At 37.1% G+C, this 19,738-nt stretch overlaps 1 protein-coding gene across 2 annotated transcripts in view; it reads right to left on the reverse strand.

Annotated features, from left to right (window-relative positions):
- Positions 1-11,061: 11,061 nt before the first annotated feature.
- The window catches only part of Vcpip1 (valosin containing protein interacting protein 1), a 37,174-nt gene continuing 28,497 nt past the window's right edge, over positions 11,062-19,738 (reverse strand). For both annotated transcript variants that reach the window (XM_069990838.1, XM_069990837.1), the window contains one exon: positions 11,062-16,335. In XM_069990838.1, the coding sequence (XP_069846939.1) occupies positions 15,476-16,335 (860 nt within the window). In that variant the 3' untranslated portion in view covers positions 11,062-15,475. The remainder of the gene's footprint in view (positions 16,336-19,738) is intronic.

Here is a 19,738-nt window from a genome sequence, read left to right on the forward strand (position 1 = left end):
CCTCCGCGGTGAGCAGCTCTGCAGCGCTCGCAGCCGCCTGCAGGGTTTTGTCGGCACCGCCGAATCTCGCGCCCAGCCTCCCTCTGGAGCCGCCGTTTGAATCTGCGCACGCGGCCCGGCACCCCATTGGCTGCGGCAGCCGCACGCGGGGGCGGAGGGCGGGGGGGGGGGGGTTGGGGGGCGGGGGCAGCGAGGGCGGGGCGCGGGCAGCGAGGGCGGGGCGCGCGCGCGGCCGAGGGCGGGGCTGGGGCGCTGGAAGCCAGGCCCGGAGCCTGCGGAGGGAGGCCGCGGGTGCACCGCGGCGGGGCAGAGCCGCGACAGGACTCGGAACGCGCCTGGCCGGGGAGCGGGGCGGAGCGCGGGTACTGCCGGGAAAGCGAGTTCCTGCGCTCGCACCAGGCTGGGCCGGAAGCGGGGGCGGGGTTGACCCCCGCTACCCCAAATTTCGCGGGGTGTGAGGTGGAGGCCTGGGCGAGGGGCGGAGGCCTTGGCGAGGGGTGGGAGTGGGCGGGGCCTGGCGCGGTAGGGGGCGGGGCTCGGCTTCTTGAGTCCCGCCTCCCTGGTCCTGAAGCTTGGTCTTCAGACCTGAAAACAAATCTAGCCATCAGATTTGCACAGCCGTTATTCTTCAGCAGAAAAAAAAGCGATTTAATTTTGCCCAGGCGTAGTTACGAAAGTGGGGAGACCTTCCAACGTTATCCTCCTTCGACAGAGCAGAAATGTGCAAAGTGGTGGTGGGGTGGGCGCATGTTTGATTGGGGGCGTCCTAGGAAAGGCAAAGGGAGATGGATAATCTGTAGCTGACTGCAGCAGGTCCTCGGTGCCGGATCGCGGACCGGCGGGGTGGGGGGGTGCGGGGGGAGGACAGCCCGTGTCCGCGGTGCGGGCGCCTGGAGCCCGGAGCGCTGGGCCGGAGGACGAGCGGGGACCGGGAATTCTGCCCAGATGAATGGAAGTCAAGGGCAGAAGGTGACCTGACCGACGCAGGGGAGACGGGAGGGAGAGGGTTCTGCTCCAGAGGAGTTTCTAAGCAGTTGAAATTTAGAGGTTCCAAAACTAAATACCTACAAATTTCACCGTTACTGTAGCATTAAAGTAGGTTAACAGCCAGAAGATTAGACACGCTTCAAGGTCCGTATTTGCAAGGCAGCATGCTCTACTGGGTAGAGCCTTGAACCACATGGTTACTATTGTAACAAACTGAACATTTTTCTATTTTGAAATGCTACATGGGTCGTCTTTTGCAAAGCAGAGACACAGGTGCAAATATGAATTCAGAGGAGCTTGCGTGCAATATTGTCAGGCTCACTTGCGTTTTTATAGTTCCCTTTTTTTCTCAAGCATAGATTTGGGGGCGATAAAGTGTTTTTTTTTAAGTCGTTCCTTAGTTGTTGCTTCACTTAACAAAAATATATAAAAACTAGTCTCCAGATTTTATTAGATCCATAATGTCATTAGAAATCTGTTTTCTTATTTATTCTTGGACTTTATATTCTAACAGGAAGCAGAACTTCTGCTATATTGTAGACTATAGTTAATTTTATTCTTTTTAGATCTTGAGGCAGATGTTTTAGATTTTGATAGTAAAATAAATCCCTCTCATTTTACATATAGTGGAAATACTTATGAGGATAAAGTACAATCATTTAAATCACTTATAAAACTAAACACTGGAATTAAAGTGATTCATTTGAATGCACATACTCAAATATATCATTAAGATTTTGGGAGTTAAGAAATCAATAAAAAAAAAACAGGCAAAAGATCTGGGCAGATCACTAATGAAGATAAAGTAGTGAATAAAAGTGATAAGGACATGGAAATAAAATCAATAGATATATGCAAATTAAACCACAGTGAGATACTACCGTATATCAAATAGAAAATAAGATGGAGGAAGTGTTGGAGAAGATGAAAACGCTGAAACATATATAGCTTTCATACATTGCCTATTGCAATGTAAATAGTCACTTTAGAGTTTATAATAGCTTTATTTGTAGTTATCAAAAACTGAAGATAAAAGAACATTCTTCCTTATTTCTACTCTTGAACTACCTGAGAATAATTTTAAATAGTCTGTTAGTTCCCAAGTTTTTCACTGAGATTACCTGAATTATGGGGATTGAATACCAAAAGGAAACAGGTGTTAGGGCAAAAGCTGGGCATTCCTTGAATACTAGCTTAGAGGTAGAGTACCTACTCTAAGCATGTGTGAGGACCTCAGTTCTATCCCCAAAAATAACAAATTAACTTTCTATACATCTTTGAGTAAAGCTCTTCCTATGATAATTCAGCATTGATGTAGCTGCACATTTTCCCATTCTTCTATAGTGTAAGTAAATACTTCTCAGGTTTGCTAGCAAACAGAATGCCTAAGAGACTTTTTTTTTTTTTTTTTAATTCTCAGTTGTGGAGCTTGAGCTCTGGGCCTGGGTGCTGTCCCTGAGCTCTTCAGCTCAAGGCAAGTGCTCTACCACTTGAGCCACAGCACCACTAATGGTTTTCTGAGTGGTTTATTGGAGACAAGAGTCTCACAGACTTTCCTGCCTGGGCTGGCTTTGAGCCACAATCCTCAGATCTCAGCCTCCTGAGTAGCTAGAATTACAGGTATGAGCCACCGACGCCCAGCGAGACTACACTTTTTATAAAACTGTATGTGTAACTAATTTCACACAGGGATTTTTGTCTGTTTTATTTACAACTAGAATCCCAGTCTCTAAAAGAGGGCCACCCAGACAATCAATAAATACAGTATCTGTAAAATGAATAAGAGAAAAAGAGGCAAATGTTTGAATAGGTATGTTTGTAAGGGTAAAAGAAAATTACAAATTAAAATAGATTTGAGTAATAGAGGGTACTAGGAAAGGAGTAATAGACAAGGTTCGTCTGACTCAATTATTTATGAATATTTGAATGGCCATAGGGAAGCCCCTTCATACAATTAATATATGCTAGAAGGAAAAAGAAAAACATCACAAAAAAGTATAACAAGCTCTATTGGGGGGTAGGTATCAACAGTATGGGGAGGGCCAACAGGAAAAAAAAAAGATTTGAAATCCTATTTTATTACTACTGAGGTAGCAAAATTTGGAAACTGATAGATGGCAAAAGCCATATACATATTCATCTACTGAGTGGCATCCACAGTGCCACTTCTGTTTTTTGAGTGGTTAATTGAAGTCTCTGGCTTTGAACCAGGATCCTCAGAATTAGCCTCCTGAATAGCTAGGATTACATGTGTGAGCCACCAGTGCTGGGCTCTAGCTTATTTTTCAACTCACTTAACTGATAGGGTTGGTTCCATATCTTAGCTATGGTAAATAATGCTGTGATAAACATAGCTGTGCTGGTAGCTTTAGTGTGGCCTTATTTGTGGTCATTTGGGTAAATGCCCAGAAGTGGGATTGCTGGGTCATAGGGGAGCTCTATGTGTAGTCTGTTGACAAATTATTTTATCTCCATGAAATAATTCAATAAAAGAAAATAATAGATACATTTTAATGCTTACAGTAGTGAATCCCAAAAGAACCCCAAAATAGAAACAGTCACATAATCGTGATACTAGTTTGAATAGTATGAAATAGTAAAAATAGTAAAAAAAAAAAAAAAATGAGATGTCATTAAATGGGTATTAACACTGTTAGGGCCCTCTAGGTGCTTTGTATGCACTTGTCTTTGGTAATATTTACAAATTCATTAAACATAAAAACTTTATCAAGCATAGGTATAACTTCCATCCACTTCATTAACTGTGAAAATTGGCCACCAGAAGGTTAATTTGTCCAAGTGCATACAGAGGCAGAAGCAAGAAAAATACCATGTACATGTCGTATAGAAATAAGGTATAGTGGAAAGAGTGTAATAGAACTGTATAACTAGTGTATCACTTATATAAATAAAAACTTGACATATTTGGATACATCCTGACAGTCTAGAAAAAAAATGGTTTCTGGAGTATACAAATTGAACAAATTTTCACTTTGGAGAAAAAAAATGAAATGGAAGCAAGGCAGGTTTTATCTTTTGCCCTACATATTTTTGCATTATACAACTGTTGTAGAAGTATTTATTCATGCATTTAAAAAGCAGTTGGTGGCTAAACTCTAAAAATTGACAAAGTTCTTTTATAAGGAAATAGCACAAGTATGGTATCCACTATCATTTGGATTTTGAATGTCTTCCAGAGGCCCATATTAAAAAAAAAAAAAAAAAAAAAAAAAGTTTGGTCCCCAGAGCAGCACTATTGAGGAGTGGTTGAACCATTGAGAAGTGGACTTCATAGGAGGTCATTAGGTTATTGGCAATGTGCACTTGAAGGGGATTGTAAGGCTCTGATCCCCTTCTGTTCCTCAACTTTCCCCCCCAAGCTTCTAATGTAGCAGCTTTGCTCTCAATGCACTCTGCCATGATGTGCTGCTGCACCAAAACAACAGGGCCAGCCAATAAATACTTTTCTTTTAAGAATTGATGTCAGCCGGGCGCCAATGGCTCATGCTACTCAGGAGGCTGAGATCTGAGAATCACAGTTCAAAGCCAGCCCAGGCAGAAAATTTCATGACTCTTATCTCCAATTAACCACCAGAAAAACAGGAAGTAGTGCTGTGAGCTGAAGAGCTCAGGGACAGTGCCCAGGCCCAGAGTTCAAACCCTAGGACCCACCCCCCCACACACACACACAAAAATTATATCATGTATTTTGTAATAGTAACAGAGAGCTTACTAGAAAAGTATATAAAGCTTGCTCCAACATTGGTGATACTTTTTTAAAATATGCATTGTCAGGAACCACAGTATAACAACAAAATATAGGCTTAGAACTGTATCTTGGATTCAGAATCTTTGCTTCAATCTCTCCCCCACCCATCTTTCTACTTTTACTAATCTCTACATTGAGTGCCATTTTAAGTTTGATGAAAATTATAAATAGAAATAACATTGTGTAATACAAGCTGCTATAGAATTCTTAGTTTAGCTTTGAAATTTAAAAATAAGAGCAATCAAAAATTGTAAAAGAAATATTTTAAAGTGTCCCATTTCAACCAATACTCTTTGCCTCTACACTTTTGTGCTAGAGTAATGGTTCCCCAAAGATGTTCCTTTCCTAATCCCCATAACTGATAATGTGTTACTTTTAGTGGCAAAAGAGACTTTGTATGATTAAATTGAAGATCTTCATATGATAGGCCCAGTGTAATCTCTATGCTAGAAGAAAAGGTTACCAGGCAAGGAATTTCAGGCAATCTCTAGATACCAGAAAAAGCTCCCAGAAATGAATATAGCCCTACAACACCCCCTGATTTTAATGGGGGTGCTTTTCTCATTTCTGGCTTCCAGAACCTTAGGATAAGAGAAGTTTGTATGGTTTTATAACCACTAAATTAGTGGTAATTTCTTACTGCAGCACTGGAGAGCTGTTATCCTTTTCTATTCTATATATTATTACCTTCCACTTCATCAGGAATAATAACTTTGTCCCTTTTCAGTCTCCCCTTCTCTACTGGCCTGGCATATCCAGGCAATTGCATAGAGCACAGTGAATTGTGGGAATTTCAGTGGAATTCATAGGTCTTGGAGGTATTTGCATTGAGTTGTGCTTGGACTAGGAATACACAACTTGTGATCATTTTGCACAAGGAAGACATGTCCTGTGTCATTTCAACCAGTCTCCAAAGTGAAAACCTGATTATCATGATTTCAGACTAAACCTAACCTCTGTTTCACACATAAGCACAGTACATGGATTTTTTTTACAGTTTTAAAATACTTTAAAATATTTCCAGAATTGTAACTACCAGTAAACAGGGAAGACTGTATTTTTTCAGACTGAACCAAGAGCTGTTTCTCCATTTTATAAAATCATATCACTGAAGAGGATACAACTCAAGGGTTTGGGGGGTTTGTTTGTTTGTTGTTGTTTTTACTAGTCTTGGGGCTTGAATTCAGAGAATATGTTTGTCCCTGAGCTTTTTTGCTCAAGACTAGTGCTCTACCACTTGAGCCACAGCTCCACTTATGACTTTTGGTGGTTCATTTCCTGGCCAGATAGCTTAGAACCACGATCCCCAAATCACAGCCTAATAGCTAGGATTACAGCCAAAAAGCCACTGGTGCACAGGGAACTCAAGGCTTGAGGACACTTATTTAGTCAAATGATATCTATATTTATAATTACTGTGTTCATAGTGATTTTTAAATGTAGACAGACAGACAGACAGACAGACAGACAGACAGACAGACAGACAGACAGACAGACAGATAGATAGATAGATAGATAGATAGATAGATAGATAGATAGATAGATAGATAATCAGCGTGAGTTATGCTTGGCAGCAGTTTTATTGTTTCTTGTTTCTCCTCTATATGAGCTATTAGTCTATGTTCTGACACTGTAACAAAATCCCTGAGATTTATTTAGTTCACATTTCTAAAGGTTCAAGGTCCAAGATCAAGCAGGAAGAAGGGAGCATTACAATGTTCAGCCTGTAGCATGGGCCTAACTGCAACGATTGTCAAAATGGCAGGAGAATGTATGGGAGACACCATCCTGAAATCAGGAAGCCAGAGAGGCTACAGGCCTCCCACTAGGCCCCACATCTTAACGGCCCAACTCCTCTCACCACCACCGCTCTAAAGACCAAACCTCTACTACATGTGGGGACATAATCAAGTATATCCCAACCAGAGAAGAAATAGTGTGATTTTTTAATATTTAAGTTATTAATCTCATCTTAGTAAATTTCAGTTATCTAACTAGGGAATGGAAAAATGTTGTTATATAAAGGGAATATTGGCTCTGAAATAGTTGCTGAAATCATTTAAGTATTTTCCCCATCTATCCTTCCCTCCCATAACCCTGAAATAGTTGCTGAAATCATTTGTTTAAGTATTTTCCCCATCTATCCTTCCCTCCCATAACCCTGTCTACCACTTTCCCTTCTTCCGTTTCAGTAAAAATTCTTGAAAGAGTATCTTGACTTCACTACCAAATCAATATTCAGTCTTCTTGAAATCTACTTTTACTACCACCATGCCATTGAAATTGTGGCCACCAAAGTCACCTAACCCCATAAACCCAATCTTCATTCAGCCCAAACTTCCTACAGTATGTGACTTCATTAACTTCTGTTTGTTATTTTTGTTATTAGTTTTTTACCCAGATCTTGCTGTATATACTAAGCGGGCCTCAAACTTATGGTCCTTCTGCTTTAGCCTCTCAAGTGCTGAGATTATCTAATTTCATTTCCCCATTTAATTGGAACTTTTATCACTGGGGTTCTGTGATATTACCGCCATGATTTCAAAGTCTATACTCACATGTTCCTCAAAAATTCATTTTTTAAAAACTCTCTCCTCACTATATGTCCTAGGCAAGCTCATCTAGATCTATTATTAATTCCTTCCTCTTTCCTTCCCCCACCCCCTCCCTCCTTCTGTCCTAACCTCTTCCCCTTCCTTCCTTTCTTCATTATTTTTAATTGTCATTTTTGGCAGTACTGGGGTTTTAACTCAGAGCTTTGTACTTGTTCCCCTTGCTTTTTTTGGCTTGCCCTGCTTACAATCATTCTATGATTCATGTCTATATTTTCAATCCTAACCCAATATCTGATTTCTACCTTTCCTCATCTGAAAGTACAAAGCACATAAAATTCAACATGTCTCAAAATGGAACTCAGTTCAAAACCACCAATTTATAATTACTTTTGTATGTGATTCCTAATTCATAGCACCACACACCAAACTTTCAAATAAAAACTTTAGAATTTGGATTCATCATTTTACTTTTTCCATTATCCTCTCCTTTCCATCTCCATTGCCTGTACATCCATTCAAGCTCTCTCTCACACTCAGGTGCAGCAAGCCTTTAACTAACCTCCCAGTTTCTAGTCATTTCCAATCCAATATATCCTCCACAAGGTCTTAGAATCTTTCAAAACATAAATTTGTTCATCACTGCCTTGCTTTGTAAAGCAATGAAGAGACAGAAAGGGGATTGGTTGCTCTCTAGCAAAGAAAGAAGCAATTACTAATGGGTACAGATTTCTTTTTTTGGGGGGGGATGATGAAATGGCCTAAAATTGTTTATGGTAATGGTGTACAACCTTGTGAATATACAAAAAAAAAATCAGTGGGATATATTCGGTATACTTCAAATGGGTGGATCATGCGGTATTATAGACTAAGTCCTTTGTTTGGTATGTTTCTTAAGTGTCTCAAGAGTTGAGAATACTTGCATATACATAGAGCTATATCAGGGATAAAACCCAAGTCTGAACATGAAGTTTATGTTTCAGATATACTTTATATACACAGCCTGAAGGTAAATATATACATTTTTTAATGCACCTGTGTTTTGCCTGTGACTCATGATATGGAAAGCGGAACTTTCCAATTGTAGTGTTATGTAAGCACTCAAAAAGTCTTAATATTTTGGATCATTTTAAATTTCAGATCTTCTGATTAGGAATAATCAATCTGTACTATACTATAAGAGGTCAATAGAAGATGATATTGCTAAGAGATCTGACTTCATGATGACTAAGAGGGCAGAAAATTTGTAAATTTATATAAAAGGATGAGAAGCTTTTTAAAATTTTATTCCTTATTTTTTGTGCCAGCATTAGGGCTTAAACTCAGGGCCTTTTGCTCTCTTGCCTTTTTAGCTTAAGCTTGGCCCTCTACCAACTGAGCCACACCTCCACTTATAAGCTTATTCATTTTAGTATTGACAATTTAGTTATAGCTACAGCATTATACCTTAAAAGGTTTACTAAAAATAATTACAGAAGCCCCTTCTAAGTAAGTACATTCTTATATATCAAAAATTCAAAGCTGATTCTGGCTCTCAATTTAGAGACCTAGGTTCATATCTGACTTTGCTGTTATTTGCATAAACTAATGTCAGTTTGGCCAATTCTATCTCTATCAGTTAAGTTAGCTGAAAAAGAATTAAGCTAGAGCCTGGAGCTGGTGGCTCACACATGTAATCCTAGCTATTCAGGAGGCTGAGATCTGAGGAACCCAGCCAGAGACTCCAATTAACCACTCAAAAGCTGGAAGTGGCACTGTATTTGGATCAAGTGGTAGAGTGCTGGCCTTGAGCAAAAATTGCTCAGGACAGTGCCTAGATCCTTCGTTCAAGCTTCACAACCAACAAATAAAAGAATGAAGCTAGAATGCTTGATTTTCTTGTCAACAGGTTGAGGTGTTATATCTGGAACTGCTTTTGAGATACGAGAAAAAAAATGAAATAACTTCAAACATTTATCCTCAAGTTTATAATACTTTTATATATGAATATATAATTTATAATATATCAAATAAATAAGAATTAGGAAACCCAGGAATGTTCTGAGTTACAGTGATTCAGGCCTCTGTATACTTACACATAGTTATCATTCGGTCATACGTTGCCAGTGAAACTTCTGTTCACCCATCACAACCAGATCAACTGATTCACTATCTGTGGACATCTACCTTCTTCTGTCCCGAAGATAAAAGTTTGTGGTTTGTGGATGCTGGCAAAAGAGCTAATTCTGAGGTCTGAAATTCTCTTGCCTTCAGGTCCCGGGGAGGGGGGGTAGGGGTGGGAGGGGAGCAGTGTGATGTACCCAGATGAACGTACACAATGGGATTTGAAGCAGTTGAGAAACATGGAGCTTGGAAATCTACTTCTTTTATACTTTTTAGCCTTTCCTTTTGTAGTAAACAAACTTGTTTTTTTTTTTTAATTTATTTTTGTTGCAGTAAGGTTTGAACTCAGGGCCTGGTGCTTGCCAGACACTGTGCTACTACTCTACTACTCAGCTATGCTATCAGCCCATTTTTGTTGTAGTTCTTTTGCAATTAAGGCCTCTCTTTTTGCCCTGGCCAGCCTTGACTATAATTCTCTTACTTAGGCTTTAAAAAGCAATAAGGCACTGGACATCAGTGGCTCATGTGTGTAATCCTAGCTACTCAGGACTCTGAGGATCATGGTTCAAAGCAGGAAAGTCCATGAGACTCTTACCTCTGATTAAGCCCCCCAAAAAGTCAGAAGTGGAGCTGTTGCTCAAGTGGTAGATTGTTAGCCTTGAGCAAAAAAGCACAGGGACAGTGCCCAAGCCCTGGGTTTAAGCCCTAGAACAACATGTGCGCACAAGCGCATACCTCCCACATCCCCACACAAAGGCACAAACCAAGTTCTCATTCTATGCCTTTGTTTTGTTTTCAAATATTTAGTAAGCACTGAATGACTCAATTGCTTACATTTACTCCTTTATATGGGTACAATATATCTAGTATTGAACAAAATACTGCTTCTGGATAACTCACTTAAGGAACTTTTTTTTTTTAACATGAAGAACTCCATTATAAAACTGATTTGTTCATGCATATTAAGGTATAATTCCAGAAACTAAAAAACCAAAGAATATTACTTTACAAAGCCAAGGTGAAGTTGAGGGCAAAATCAGTATGTATCAACTTAGTTTTATTACTGATATAAAAGAAAACTTCAAATACTGTACAGTGAGGTGTGCCATAGAACACTATACACTGTTGTACTATTACCAATTACTCATTATTCAATTTTAATATATACATCAGGAAATAAAAAAATAACAAGCAAAAACTAGTGCCATAGAGATATAACATTTATACTATTGTACTGAGCAGTTGAAGCCTTTGCTATTTGCTTTTTTCTAAGTATTGACACTATTACTGCTTATTTCTAAATATTCCCAGCATTTTCTTCCAGTTCTTAGCATTAATTCTTAAAGTCAAATAAACCTGAAGATATTGATAACCTTTTCAGTCTTTTATTGCTCTACCACAGGCATAAAGGCTCAGGGAGGGATTTCTGCACTCTAAAGACACGTATGCAATACCTTAAAATTTAAAATACTAAGTAATTGATACTCACAAGCAGATAATATCAACTAAAACACTCTTTACTAGTTTTTCCTTTTCTTTTACAAGAGAATAATCACTGTATTAATATACTACAAAAGCATGTAGACTCCATAATTAAAAACTTTAAATGTCAGATATACAAGTACTGGCATTTTCTCCAATAATTCACAATTTTTACAATTTCTGTTGGAACAAATGTTTGAATTCTCACAATTAAGTACCATTAAGTATGAACTGAAACAGTATCTCAAAAGAAATACCAAGAATGGCAGAACTCAGTCTGAGCATGGTGGCACAGCTACTTGGGAGGCAGAGATGGGAGGACAGAGGTCCAAGATGAAAAATAAAGCAAAAAGGGCTGGGAGTGTGTGGCTCAAGAACAAGTCCAAGGCCCTGAGTTCAAATCTCAATACTGCTTTAAAAAGGCAGAACTTGCAATGAACTATATCTTAACATTTGTGATTATTTTTCCCATTATTGTTTCCTTAAATGTACATTTTATTATTGTAGTTATTATGAGTTTTGGTTTGAAAAAGTACATCTTACATTATGAAAAGCCTCAAGGTGGAACAATTTTGTTAAATTATATAATCTTGAATGGTAGGGCATCTCTACCCAATTTAGAATATGTAGTTCACTATTACTGTTATAAAGTCACTTAAAATTTATAGAGTAAAATTTGAGCCAATTTTACTAAGGCTATTTTTATTAAAATCTTAAGATGAAGCTCTTTGAGAAAGAGGACTCAAAATTTTCATTGCAATATTTTTAAGTCTGGGCCAGTTAAAGAACTGTTAAAAAATGAGGACAAAACTGTACTGATATTTTGAAATAAACACGTTATATTATCACTGCATTGTCCAAGTGAAGTAAATTAATGACAGAAGTTACACATTTATTTTCTACCTAAAGGTCAGTTGTTACTAAGGTTCAAATATTTAGGTAAATGTTCTCTAGCAGTCTTAGCAACTACCTACAAAAACAACAGTTACAAAATTTGCACTTAGTAGTAGCTAATATGAGATATGCCAGTAAAATTCTCAAAACCTGTAATTAGCAGTATGAGTTGCTAGCAAGTGTTCTTCCCTGAGGTAAGAGACCCTGTGCCAGATACACTGTTCATTTCAAAGGAAGTTGATCAAAAAAAATAATGGTTATAAAGACCTATGGCTGGGAATCACAGATACATTACACACTGATAATGTAACTGTCAGCAGTAAGGCTTGATTGTAAAAGCCTAAGTAAAAATCTATAGAAAGATCTAAACCAAGTTTTTGTCAATAACAACTGACAAATAACAACTCTGGCTCCTTTCCCTACCTGAGGCTGGCCTGAGTTATCCTCCCACCTCCTCTGTAGCTGGGATCACATACATGTTCTAAAACCCCCTGGCTTGCTTTTTTGATACAAGGTCCCGCTGTTTTTTCTGTCTGGGCTGATCTCAAACTTCATTCTTCCCATCTCAGCCTTCTATGTAACTTTCAGGCCTTTATTCTACCATTTTCCAATAAAATAACATGAAACACAGTTTGGCGCAGGGGTAATCAACTGTGGGTTTGCTCTTTAGTTCCTGAGTAACCATTCCCTTGACATTAGAGTCTAAATCATAATATTTGGCAATGACTTGTTTCTGTCAATTTTAGCTGTCTCTGATTTTATCAGTATTCTAGACATACTCCACCTTTAACTACTTAGACTAGGGGCCATCAACCCAAACTTGGTATGAGCCACTACAGAACAGATTATGAAAAAAAAATTTTAAATACTGTTTTCATGTTCAGTTATAATGTTATAGCCAGGAGTAAAAAATACTGTAATTGCGATCTCTTAGATTCTAAGATGCAGCAGTTATCACAAATGATAGTACTAAGAAATAATCAGTTATATAACTGTGAGGACATTTAAGAACTCAAAACTATCCTAAAACTTTTGTGAGGCCCACACCTGCAATGCCAGCAACTCAAGGGAGGAGAGGGTGATGTTTAAGGCAAAACCAAACAAAAATTAATGAGGATCCAATGTCAACAAAATAGCTGGGCATGATGGTACATGCCTGTAATCCCAGATATGCAGAGGGGATATGGCTGTGGTCCAGGCCTGGACAACAACAACAAAAAAAAGTGACATGCTATTTGAAAAATAACTAAAGCACAAAGAGCTGGGGATGTAGCAAGCCTGAGACTCTTGAGTTCAACTCCAGTACTATCAAAAAAGGAAAGAAAAAGCCTTTGTAAAGATACCTGACCCACTTACTACAAACTGCTACTTTGTTAATATCCCACTCAAATGTTCAACTAAGTTAAAATAATTTCAAGAAATCTGACCACTTCTCAGAATCAAGCCTTTTATTCTTTATCAAGGGAGAACTCAAACTGTTAATGTACTATTCTGTTAATGTACTATTCATACGCAGCCAGCTTCTAAATAGCATGCTGTTGCTACAGAAAATAATAAATTATTATCAGAAATCAAGCCCATCTTTTAATATTCATATTTGCATTATAATTTACACGAATGTATTTAATAGGGAGATAAATTTTCTTTCTTATATTTTTCATTTAATGTTTTAAGATCCTATTTGACAGTTATTAACATACCAAGCCATGGGTGCAGAAAATATTAAAAAAAGGTGATCATATAATTTACTTGGAAGCAATGTTTATTTTGCTATTGAACAGCTTTCCTATACTTAAAAAAAAGGAAAAATGTTTTGATGGCTAAAAAAGCCAAAAATAAGAGTGGTAAATGATTTTTGTAATTTTTGGTTTAATAAAGAAGCTAGACTAGCTATACTAAGTGTTAAATATTATTTGGTAGCTCTCTTACTTTATGCAAAACTAGAGCACAATATAAAAGTTCTAAATCTTGCTATTTTGTTATAAAGATGCTTGAAAGTAAATTTAGAAGAATGAAAATAAAATACTGCAAAAATGTGGCATTATGATAAAAACAAACCCAAATGTATATACGTATATATATATATATATATATATATATATATATATATATATATATACACCTTGCTCAGATAAAATTATAAAATGTCTGGATTCTCCATTCTTTCCTTATTTAAAAAATGGAGTAACTTAATAAGTGGATTTAGTTCAAGATACTTTCATAAAAGAAAACCTCCCTTTCTGAAAAAACAAATTAAAAGTACTGCCTATTTTATGAACATATAGATTTTTAAATACCTAATAATATAATTTCTGGTGTACAGCTTCTTAGAATTGCAAACAGTTCTGCATTTGTTGCGTGTGCAAACAGAGACAGCCAGGCTTTGAAATGCTCTAAAGTTAGAGACTGTATTACCATACATTTTTCTCTCATCCATTCAAATTCAACTTAATTTCAGTAAAGAGAGGAAGAAGATGGATTGAAATGTACATTTTAGAATACAGGTTTGTAGAACAGGATAAAATAGTGCAGTATCAGTCTCAGGATAAACACTCTTGTCTTTAAGGAATAAGTATAAAAGCTGCTTCTCAAAGACACTGGCACTAAAGATTTAATGAATATACTACTTAAGCAAATGCTCAGGGTATGTTGCAGTAAAATTTGCATCTAAACCCAAGTAAAACCAACAAACAAAATCGTATGGATGCTTAAGACAAAAAGGAAACATTTTTGGTTCAAAGGGGCTTAAAGACACTTAGCATATACAGGCTGAAATATCATTGATCAAAGTTCCAGAACAATGTAACACATTTATAAAGATAATCTTATTTATAAATCCTCCATGAATTCTGACATACTCTGAAAATTAGAAATTAACTACTGCTGTAATTGTTTTTAATTTTTCTACCACAATTTGCAATCAACTTTCCTGCAAACAACAAAACAAAACAGGCCAAATTAGGTGGTACTTGACCAGGCCAGGATTAAAATAATGGTAACATAGTATCAACAGAGTACACAATTGGCTATGTTGGCTCAGACAGCAACTAACTGAATCATATTGACTTTATCATTCTAGAATAGATATTTGTCTCCAACTTTGCTCAATTTGGCAAAATTCTCAAAGTATTTTTTTACCAAGAATAGCTATCTCTACAAATGTTCATGTGCACAGAAATGTCAGAATACTACTTCTAATAAATCATTTTATGAATTTAAAGATACAATTTAGTTCAGATAAACTTCAAATTTACATACATCTTTTGACACTCTACTAAATACCAAGGATGGCTATCTGAATGACATCAACATTAGCAAACTCTATTTTTCTTCCCAGTTCTGGTCTTTTTAGAAATCCAACATATTAGCAAGAGAATTTTCAATGTTTAAAACATTAAGACTTTCATGGAATTAAAATTACAAAGAACTTCCAAGGAAACACATATATGGAAGAAACGTATTTCAACAGATCTAATAACTAGTTTATAGGAATTCGGAGCCAGCCTGGGCAGCAGTACATTAAAAGCTATTGCCAATCACACACTTGCTATCATGCACTGAATAACAAGATATAATCTTTGAGTTACATACATACAAGATTTTTAATGACTAATCAAGTTATGTGGCCCAGCCAACAAATATTACATATTCACAATAAACATCCTGCCGTTATTAGCCTCTAAGTAAATCAAGAGTGATCCATTGGCTCAGTCATCTCAGCATCTTGACTATCCATCTCTTCAGGCTCTTCTACAGAATTTCCCGTTTGTGCTTTTGACCTTGTGGCAAATGCTGCTCCCAGTGCATCTCCCACACAGCTATCAGTTGTTTCTGTATTCAAATTTTCAGTGCCACCAGTTAAAGAAAAAGATTCATGCAAGCCAGTCTGAAGATTTCCAGGCCTCACAGAAGAACTTACAATTTCTACTTTTCTTTGTGGAAGATCAGATGCTGACTGCTCTGTATTCTGATCCCGCAAATGCTTGTCCATTGAAGCCTGAATAGAAGAAACCATTTCCTGCAATTTTTTTCTCTGGGCCTCAACCAAATCAGGATCAAGCTGCCTGTCTCTCATTGTTACTACTCCAGGAGCTATTCGAATAAGCTCATTGTTACCTGGAGCAGTGGGGAATACTGGAAGCTCTGTTTTAGTGGAACTATTACTGAAGTCTGTCCCTGTATTATGCTTTCTCACAACTGGAGGTTCCCTACCTCTTGGATCAAGGTGGGGGTTACTAGATGCAGTTCCTAGAGAATGCCCCTTTCCCTGAAAGGCTGTTACATTATGAAGTTGCTCAGATTTCTTTTTTACTACTCCACCACTACCTAGTTTTAACAGCCCATGTGAAGGACTTGATTCCCTGCTTCTTGTAGTAGCCTCTGCTCGAACCTGACTTAAAGCCTCTTTAACTAAATCTTCAACATCAGGACCGATGGGGAAATGTCCTGCAGTATCCACACACAACTCCAGTCTGTCTTCAGAAGCATTATACACAAAGGTTTTGCCAGGTAGATGTGGAAAAGTACAATGCTTGCCATCGGCCATACCTAAAGAAAAGGGAAAAATATTCACAAATTAAATCTTCTCTAAGGCATTAGTAAAGGTGTAGTGATGACAATTATAGTTGAAATAGTGAAATTTCAATAGCAATGAACAAATAACAGCTTTCAAAACAAGATTTATCAGAAAATAATTCAGTCTATTACAATAATGAGCATTATCATAGATTTTATGTTCGTTAGGGGACTTTAAAAAATAATTATTATTCTATTAGAAAATGTATTTCTATTTACTGAATCAAATAATAATTTCAAATAAACATGGCTCTAAAAAAGTATAAAGTAAGTATAAACTTTCAAAAAGATAAAGTATCAGTCAATAAAACTCCAAGCAGAATTTTCCCTTGATATACTTTTGGCAGAAACAACTGACAAAAAATAAATATGCAAAACTTAAAGATGCTGGAAATGTAGCTTAGTGGAAAAAGGGTGTACCTACCACGTTCACGCCCTAAGTTTGGTCCCTAGCACCATAAACAAACAAATAAATGGCATAGAATCCATTTACTGTCTTTAATCACCTACTTCAGAGCTCTAAAAACCATAGCTCCAGAAACAAAAGTAGCAAAGAAGAGAATATTGTAAGGCCAGGAAGAGTTTAAATATCCGTTTTACTAGAACAAATCATGAGGCTTTACAAATGAACAGATTATAATAAATCAGGTAAGAATAATGATGGGATATAGCGCCATATATATATATAAAGCATATACTACAGAGACTAATGTCAGTTAGGGAGTCAATACTGGATCAAGAGGACTCTGTTAATTGTTTCCAGGCTGCTGCTATGATGTTTGAATTTATCTTGGAAAAATCATGAGGCTTTACAAATGAACAGATTATAATAAATCAGGTAAGAATAATGATGGGATATAGCGCCATATATATATATAAAGCATATACTACAGAGACTAATGTCAGTTAGGGAGTCAATACTGGATCAAGAGGACTCTGTTAATTGTTTCCAGGCTGCTGCTATGATGTTTGAATTTATCTTGGAAAAATCAGTTTAATACTCATTCATTATAGCATTATTTTTAGTGAAACACTGGGAACCAACTTAAACTTTTCAAAACAACCAGAATAACAAACTTGATGGAGGATAATATGAAACTATTAAAATTTATATTTACAAATAAAGTTATGATACCTGACACACATAATAGTTAAAAATGAATCAAATAGGGGCTGGGAAGGGGCTCAGTGGTAGAGCGCTTGCCTTGCATACATGAGGCCCTGGGTTCGATTCCTCAGCACCACATAAGCAGAAAAAAAAAAAAAAAAGGTCAGAAGTGGCGCTGTGGCTCAAGTGGTAGAGTACTCGCCTTGAGCTGAAGAGCTGAGGGACAGTGCTCAGGCCCAGAGTTCAGGCCCCACAACCGGACCCAAAAAAAAAAAAAAAAAAAAAAAGAATAAAATAGTGCTATGTTTATTCAGACAGAGATAATGGACAAACTTAGAAATGCTCTGTTATTCTTTGTGAAGGATATTAAGAAGGGTTCCTTCCTTCACCCCAAAAAGCTATACAGTAGTTCTAATGTGTCTCTTTAAGAGTACTTTAAATAACTGAAGAAAAGGACTCAATTGGAAATGAATAAACTGCTTAAAATTTATAAAGCATAAAGTTCTCTGAATTTAAGGTTCATTAAAATTTCTCTATCACAGGTTAGATGTAGTGGCATACGCCTATGATCCTAGCTACATAGGGGGCTCACACTGGGAGGATCTCAGTTCTATGTCTGTCCAAAGAAAAAGTTAACATCACAAAAAGTAGTCAAGAATATGGTGGTATATAATTATCATTCCAGCTACACAAGAAGTATAAATAAGAGGACTTTGGACTAAGGCTAACATTGGGCAAAACGTTTGAAAATAAACTAAAGCAAAAAGAACCAAGCCATATGCCAGTAGCTCACACCTATAATCCTACCTACTCAGGAAGCTAAGACCTGAGGATCACAGTTTGAAGCCAGCCCTGTCAAGTAAGAGACTCTTATCTCGAAAAAGCTGAAAATGACATTGTGGCTCAAGTGGTAGAGCACTAGCCTTGAACACAAAAAAGCTCAGGCATAGTGCCCAGTACCTGACTTCAAGCCCGAGCACCAGCAAAAAAAGGGGGAAGGAGGAGACAGAGACATGACTCAAGTGGTAGAGCACTTACTAAGCCCCAAGCCTCAGTATCACCTCTCCAACAATTTCTTTCTCCTTACATTAAAGAAATGTACACTATTATTTATAATTACATGGCTCCTTATATCAAAAATCTGGAAACTACCCAGAAGTTCATCAGCAGAACAATGGATAAACTGTGTTAAAAACAATAGAATACTATGCAATCGTGAAAATAAACCATAGTTGAGCCCACCAACATAGATAAACTTGAATACATATTGCATAAAAGGAGCAAGTCATAGAAGAATATATGCAGAATAATTCCATTTTTACCAAGTTCAAACACAAGCAAAGCTAGGTGCTACATAGTCCTATGAAATCTATGCAAGTATTAAAACAATTTGTCATTCATTTCTGTATTTACCACTGCAAAGAAATTTATTACAATTTAAACCAATTATTTTTAAAATACTTTTCCAAGTAGCTGTAATCCCAGCTACTGGGGAGGCTGAGGGAGGAGGATCACTTGAACTTAAAGATGAAGACCAGTCAAAAACAGCACAGTAAAATACTGTCTCAAAAAAAAAAAAAGTCTGCTTTATAGTCAAAATAACTTTATAGTTCAGTCACATAGCACATGCTAAGCATACACAAGTCTCTGGGAAAAACCTTCAACAACACACACACAGAGAACAGAACTTTAAAAAGAAATCCGGAAAGTAGCAACTGGAATTCTAGTAATAGTAGCAAACATTTGCTAAGTGTTTATTAGGCACGAGGCTCTTTGTTAACTACTTTATATGCATATCTTATTTGACCCTCCTAACAACTGACATGATCACTTAACAAATAATGAACATTGAGACTGAGCAGTCATACAGGAAGTGATAGAATAAGAATTTGATTTCAGGTGTTTTGACTCCAGAGCTCACTATCTAATAAGAAAAAATACTACATGCAATGTTTTAAAAGATACAACTCGACTGAGATACAATTCACCCATCTAAAGTATACAATTAAAGAGTTTTTAGTATATTCGGAGTTCTTTAATCATCACTAGATGTTTAGAATATTTTCCCTAAAAGAAAATGAATCAGCAGTGAACCTCATTTTCTCCTGCTATATATCTTCTTTATCCAGAAGCAACCCTCAATTTACTGTTTCTCTAGATTTTTCTATTCTGGACATTTCATTATACAGTCGTTAGTGACAGGCTTCTTTTACGTACTATGATGTTTTCCTCCATAATGGGACATGTACCATTTCCTTTTTAAATTAC

This window comes from Dipodomys merriami, unplaced genomic scaffold (genome assembly GCF_024711535.1).
Source record: "Dipodomys merriami isolate MVZ:Mamm:240054 unplaced genomic scaffold, mDipMer1.0.p SCAF_4, whole genome shotgun sequence".
NCBI lineage: Eukaryota > Metazoa > Chordata > Mammalia > Rodentia > Heteromyidae > Dipodomys > Dipodomys merriami.